This window comes from Natator depressus, chromosome 1 (assembly GCF_965152275.1).
Source record: "Natator depressus isolate rNatDep1 chromosome 1, rNatDep2.hap1, whole genome shotgun sequence".
Lineage (NCBI taxonomy): Eukaryota > Metazoa > Chordata > Testudines > Cheloniidae > Natator > Natator depressus.
In genome coordinates, this window is record NC_134234.1 from 240,394,860 (window position 1) to 240,401,499 (window position 6,640).

The window sequence follows — 6,640 nt, forward strand, 5'->3', positions numbered from 1 at the left end:
CAGGCACAGAAGGTGCTATTTGCAAAAGCCCTCAACACTAGCCATTGAAGTCAGTGGGAGATGGACAACTGACTATAGTGTTGGGCCAAAGCTGAAAGCTTTTGAAAACCCCCGGGATTTTTCATCTTGCTTCCTCAGACAGCCACTCAGCTGAGCACATGTTCACAGAGATTCCTATACAAATGGAAATATGCACAGGCCTCTAGAATTGGATTTCTTGAGGGCATGATACGAATATAGAATTTGTTAGGCCAAATCTGACTGCTGAGCCATTTGCCCTGGTAGCCTGGCAGTGTCCAATGTCTGATGCTTCAGAATCCCCCCTCTTCAGTAACTTGCCCATCCAATTGTGCAGTGCTGGGGTGTCAGGGAATTCCTTCTTGACCCCTCCAAGGTCAATCTATGACCTAGTCTATCTTATGATCTAGACCTTTGCTAGTTGATTACTATCACTGTCTTAGCTTGGGAAGCTGTAGATGTTTTTAGTGGTCATAAAATTATCCAGGTTCCCATTAAGATAGAGTCCAGTGTTTGTGTCTGTGGCCTCTACTTTTTATCTGGGGAGTCAGCGTTACTCTTCTCCATGCTCACCTTAAATGCCTGCTCTCCTCTCTGATCTCACATGTCCTCCTTCTCCTGTTCTGTGTTGGGTCACTGGACAGAGGTGATGAGAATGGTGCTGAGATATCATTGCTGCTGTTAATGCACATTTCTCACTGTAGGTGTGAATAGATTTTACATGAACATTGAAGAGATGATTGGCTACCAACCTTGCAGCTGGTGGAAGCTCTGCTGGGCCTTCTTCACTCCCCTCGTTTGCGTGGTGAGAACAAAGCAACTCTCTTTGGGGAGGTTGATCTAAAAGGGCCACCTCACTGGGATCATTCTGTGGGTGGGGGAAGCACTAAATTTTTATTCAAGGTAACTCCAATCCAAATCCAGATCTGGCATTAAATGCAAGTTGGTCCTAAGAAGAGTCAAAGTGACTGGCAGGAAAAGAAATATGTGGAGCCTCTTTTATTCTCCCACCTGAATCCCTGCAACTGACTCTCAGAAGAGAGTGGGAAACTTGGCCTAGAATCATAGAATATAGACTATCAGGGTTGGAAGGGACCTCAGGAGGTCATCTAGTCCAACCCCCTGCTCAAAGCAGGACCAATCCCCAATTTTTGCCCCAGATCCCTAAATGGCCCCCTCAAGGATTGAACTCTCAACCCTGGGTTTAGCAGGCCAGTGCTCAAACCACTCATACATTACTCCTGTGTTTGATATTTCAGAAGCTGAACTGGTGATTTATGACTTTAAAAATCATTGTTGGCTGTGGGGAAAACTTTCAGCCACTCCAGCTCCAGCCTCAGCCCCTCCCAAGCCTCTCTCAGCAGGAGGCACTCTCAGATATAATAGAATTGGCACTGATGAGCTCTCAGCTCCTCCACCCCCCTCCAACCCTTCCTCTCCTAGCAGGAGGTGCTACTGGCATTGCCGCAGGAATACTGGCTGTGGGAAGTTCCTAGCTCCTGAGAATCAGCTAAGAGGAAGCTATTTAGGAAATGGTTTGGGAGTGCAGTGTGCAGCAGAAGCCTAAGTAGGGAGGGGTGTAAGTGCCCTGGCTGGGGCAGGGAAGTTTAGGGGCACTGACCATGGGGAAAACATTACCATGCATTCTCAGCTCTCTCAGCCAGAATTGCTGTAGGAAATGGGGTAGAAACAATCTCTGGTGGAATGAGAAGATTAGAGAGAAAGGTGCAGTTGGTGCAGGAGCCCTGGCTGTGGGAGGAGCTGTTGGGACGGATCTGGGAGCCCTGGCTTTTGGGGGCAGCTCTTGGGCCATGGCTGGGGAGCGGGGGCAGTTGGGAATGGTGTGGAAGCCCTGGCTGGGCGGGAAGAGGGCTGTTGGGAACGGTGCGGGAGCCCTGGCTGGCGGCCAGGAGCAGTTGGGAATGGTGGAGGAGCCCTGGCTGGGAGGAGGGGGGCTGTTGGGAACGGTGTGGGAGCCCTGGCTGTGGGGCGGGCGGCTGATGGGAATGGTGTGGAAACCCTGGCTGTGTGGGGGAGAGCTGTTGGGAATGGTGCGGGAGCCCTGGCTGGGGGGGCAGAGAGGGCTGTTGGGAATGGTGTGTGATTATTCACTAGAACTCATAGTGAGAATTTAGGGAACTCTCAAAAGGACAGTCAGTGAATATTTCTGCTTGTGCCATACGATGCTGTGACTGCTGATCCTGTTTCTTCAGGGTGTTTTCTTCTTCAGTGTGGTTGAAATGACCCCTCTGACTCTGGGGAAATATGTCTATCCCACATGGGGACAGGGCATCGGCTGGCTCATGGCTCTGTCTTCCATGGTGCTGATTCCGGGCTATATGCTGTACTACTTCTTCATCTCCGAGGGGACCATCAGGCAGGTAAAAGCAACTTTCCAACTTCTGCCTCTGCTCAATTATCTGTCCAGAGTGAATTTCCCACCAGCAACCCACTATAAACTTCACTCAGCCCCTGTGTCATGGCATTGACTCCTGTAGTCTTTGTAAACCAAGACTTCCAGATACTGCCACCTCTTCCCCCAACACCCTCTGCGCTCTTCTGATCTGCTCCTTATGCTTTCTACACAACACATTCCATGTAAGCCAATAGAAAGCCCTTTCTCACTGAGGCAAATGAATGACTTAGGGGACTGGGGTAAGGAGATATGTGCCTTTACCTGTTGGTTATAGTCCCTCACAGGTCAGTAGTGACCAAAAATTGTTACCTTCTCATTCCTGTTTGGTGTCTTATGTGAAATAAGTCGAGGGAATCTTGGTCCCATTCCTAGCAGATTACTGTTCACATCAGCCTATCACTGTTACATAGAGAGATGTTTGAAAATCTTCCAACAGAATGTTTTCCCATTGGAAAATGCTGTTTTGTCAGAAACACAACTTTCCAAGGGGACATGTTGATTCTGACAAAATTTGTTTTGAAAAAAGAAATTGAAATGATGTGTTTTGCGAAGGTCAGAACATTCTGTCCGGACCATTTCGGAAATGGAACTTTTTGATTTTTTCATTTCAAAATGACTTTTCATTTTGAAATGTATTTAATATTATCAACATTTTGTTTTTCAAAAAAAGTCAAAATCAAAAGGAAATGTTTTTGACTGTCCTGAAACAAAATCTTTTCATACATCTCGTTTCATGGGAAAGTTCTAAATTCTTTTTTGTTCCGATTTGGAATGAAAGCAAATGTTTGAAACTGTGGATATTCCAGTTCCTGTATGGTTCTAGCTATGAAAGTCACTAATGGGCAATCTCAGCAAAGATGCCACGTTCTAACTGAGCGAGAAGCCTGAACTAGCTCAGAGCCAAGGTCTATTGGTGAGGGAAGTTTGCACTGGGGCTGGCTGTCTCATGGATAAAAAGGGCTGTCGTCTCCTATCTTTCGCCAGCATTCAATTCACTTTAAAAATGAAAGAAAGACAGAGAGAGGCCCCAGTGCTGCACCAATATAGACCCCACCACAATGTCATTTCCTTTAGGGCCAGAAGAAGAGATTGTCAAAGGCAGTCACAGGGCATTACCCTTCTCTCTGTTGATAGCAATAGGCTGCGCATTGTGTTGAGAATTAAAGCGAACAATCCCCACTCAGATCCATCTCTGATCCTTACAGATGATCCTTGCTCAGAGCTCCATAGGATGGTATGAACACTCACCACCCCTCCCCGCCACTCACTGGTAATGTGCCACGGGGGGAAATCCCTTCTTGTCTCCTAACGCGGGCATCAGTTCCTCCCTGTGTTTGGTTCCAATTCTATTCTCATTGAAGCTGAGGACAGTATTCTCTTGACTTCCCTGGGAGCAGGAGCAGGCTGGGAAGGCCAGATTGTAATGTCCTGACTCTCACGGAGTAGCATCTAAATCCTCAAGTAGTTCCGCTGACTTCAGCAGAGCGACTTGTACTATACCAAGCGATTAGGGATATCGCAATCTGCCCCTAAGTGAGCACAATCCCTGTAGGTGTGCCTCTGAATCCATCTGTAACCTGAGATCCCACCTGTTGTCCACATTTCCACTGAGTCCCTGTCTTGCAGGCCCATGGAAAGCGGTTATATTCTGTTGCTCCTGGAGCAACCTTAGCGTCTGGTGCGTACTGACAATGTCAGTCAATGGGAATTAGAAATAATAACAGCGAGATTGGCTTCTATTTACCTTCCCCTCCCTTTGCTCACTCGATCAGACTCGATATCCCCATGTGCACTGACCGTTCTGCCAGTTCAGTGGAATGTCACTCTTTTCGGAGGCAGCCAACACACACACCCAGGCCCCCGGCCTCCATAATCCATTGCACTAGCATTAAGCAGCTGGTGGCAGTAGGGAGATAGACAGTGTGTGTGTATGTGTGTGCATGTGAGAGAGAGAGGATTAGCTTGTAACAGAGCTGAGGCTGGAGGGAAATTCGATGTCAATGCAGAATAAAAGGGTTTTGACAGACAGGAAAGATTATAAAATATTTTAATCCTACTGAGCATGAATGGCAGGAGAGCCTCCCTAAACATTTCAGGGGCTTCACCCGGCAAGAAACACTTCAGATATGTCTGAGTACGGGGGCTCTTCCCTCTCCTGGAGGGGCTCTTCTCCAGCTCAGTGATGTCCATTCACTTCAGGCCCCCTTCCTCTCTGCCTCATGTTCCATAATTTAAAGCACCACTTCCCCTCCTGGAATTCAGCCTCCATGTCCATTCAACCCTAGGCTTCAACCCATATTGCTCAGACAACCAGTGCCCCTCTGCCTGAGGGACTGCTCTCTCCCACATTCCATCTCCCGGAGTGTCTTCCGGACACAGCTCTACCAATGGACCTCAGTTTTATTTAGACTTTGATCCTGCCAGGTTGATATAAATGGGAATCCATGCTGGCATAAAGGGCCATGCAGGATCAGAGCCATAAACCGTAAATTCCTTGGCATTCTGTAACCATTGGATAACATTTTTAATGAGAATTTCATGAAAAATGGAATAGAAAATGAAAAGTGGGTCCATTTTGAATCCTGTGAAATGGGAAGAACCTTGACGTTTTTGGTAACAAATTTTAAAATTTTGACTAGCTTTAGCGTCTAGGTGCTGCTACAACTGTGCGGTAACTACTGGTTTACTTCGTAATGGTGGGTTTCAGAGTAGCAGCCGTGTTAGTCTGTATTCACAAAAAGAAAAGGAGTACTTGTGGCACCTTAGAGACTAACCAATTTATTTGAGCATAAGCTTTCGTGAGCTACAGCTCACTTCATCGGATGCAACTGATGAAGTGAGCTGTAGCTCATGAAAGCTTATGCTCAAATAAATTGGTTAGTCTCTAAGGTGCCACAAGTACTCCTTTTCTTTTTGTAATGGTGCTCTCTGTTATTCAGAAGAGAGAACTGTGTGTAATAGAAGAGCAAAGGGGAAGTGATTACATTGCCAAATAAAGGTGTCTGGTATCTGGAGCAATTGTCCTAATCACCTTCAGTGTTCACTATCCCCTTGGTAGCCCTCTTTCTGTAACTAGGGACCTCTCTTCAATTTAGAAAGAAGGGTTGTGACCTTCAGCTTCAGCCACATGCCATGTGTGGAGGTGGTGGTGGTGGTGAAAGGGTCTCCTCATTTTCTCCTGGGTACTTGTGTCCTTCCTGTAATCTTTGTTTGTTTGTTTCTGGACAGCGTTTTCAGCAGATGACTCAGCCCACGCAAGAGGTGGATGTTCAGAACAATGGACTAAAACCGAAGACCTCACTGAATGGGAGAGTCTCAGATGCTGCTGTCTAGGCAGAGGGCAGGACCTATTCATCCTGCTCCGGAGCTGCTCCTGCCCCCGCGCTTTGACCTCCCCTGGCGCTGCTTGTGTGTCCCCAACTCCACGGTTGGTTTCAGTCAGCATTGGAAGGATCTAACAGGGGAGCCCTTTCATGGCACTGCCCCCTAGCCCGGCTGATCAAGACTCTATTTTAAACTCCATAAGGACAATGTGCAGTGATTGTCTTCATAATTTATGATCCCAGTCCATACTGCCAGAAAGGAATGTCCCAGGCCCTAGTTTCCTGCTGACCACAGATGGTATTTTCTATAGTACAATAACGTCTCCTTTTTCGTTGTGTTCTTCAGCCCCTCTTCTGTGGGCACCCCCTAATGAACAGCAAGGCTGTCACAGCATGAAACCAGCTGTATTTTGGCTATGGATTCAAATTCCAGATGATTATCAATTAATATAGCATAAAGTACCCTTAAGGAATAATTAGTCCTAAATACTGTACAATGGATGCAGCAACCAGGAATACAGAATATTGGTGGCTACTGGATACCCCTCAGCAATCTGGACAGGCATAAGGGGTGCTGTGCTGCTGGAGCTGCTGTCCTTTAGCCATGAACACAGCATTATTATTATTATTAGCAGTCATTTATACAGAGCCATAGATCTAAGATTCCCTTGTACTGGTGGAGGAGACATCCTTTATAATGTGGGCATGCTCCATCCTGACACACCCTGGTATGATGTTACGTCAGGGGTGGGCAAACTTTTTGGCCCAAGGGCCACATCGGGGTGCGAAACTGTATGGAGGGTGGGGAAGGGATGGCTGTGCCCCCCAAACAGCCTGGTCCCCGCCCTGCCCCCTATTCGCCCCCTCCCACTTCCCGCCCCCT

The 6,640-nt window shown here is 47.3% G+C and overlaps 1 protein-coding gene across 1 annotated transcript in view; it reads left to right on the forward strand.

Annotated features, from left to right (window-relative positions):
* Positions 1–5,767, forward strand: part of LOC141987560 (sodium- and chloride-dependent GABA transporter 1-like) — a 31,623-nt gene extending 25,856 nt beyond the window's left edge. Inside the window, exons 12-14 of the mRNA XM_074953041.1 lie at positions 723–823; positions 2,232–2,399; positions 5,663–5,767. Of these exons, the coding sequence (XP_074809142.1) occupies positions 723–823; positions 2,232–2,399; positions 5,663–5,767 (374 nt within the window). The remainder of the gene's footprint in view (positions 1–722; positions 824–2,231; positions 2,400–5,662) is intronic.
* Positions 5,768–6,640: the final 873 nt, after the last annotated feature.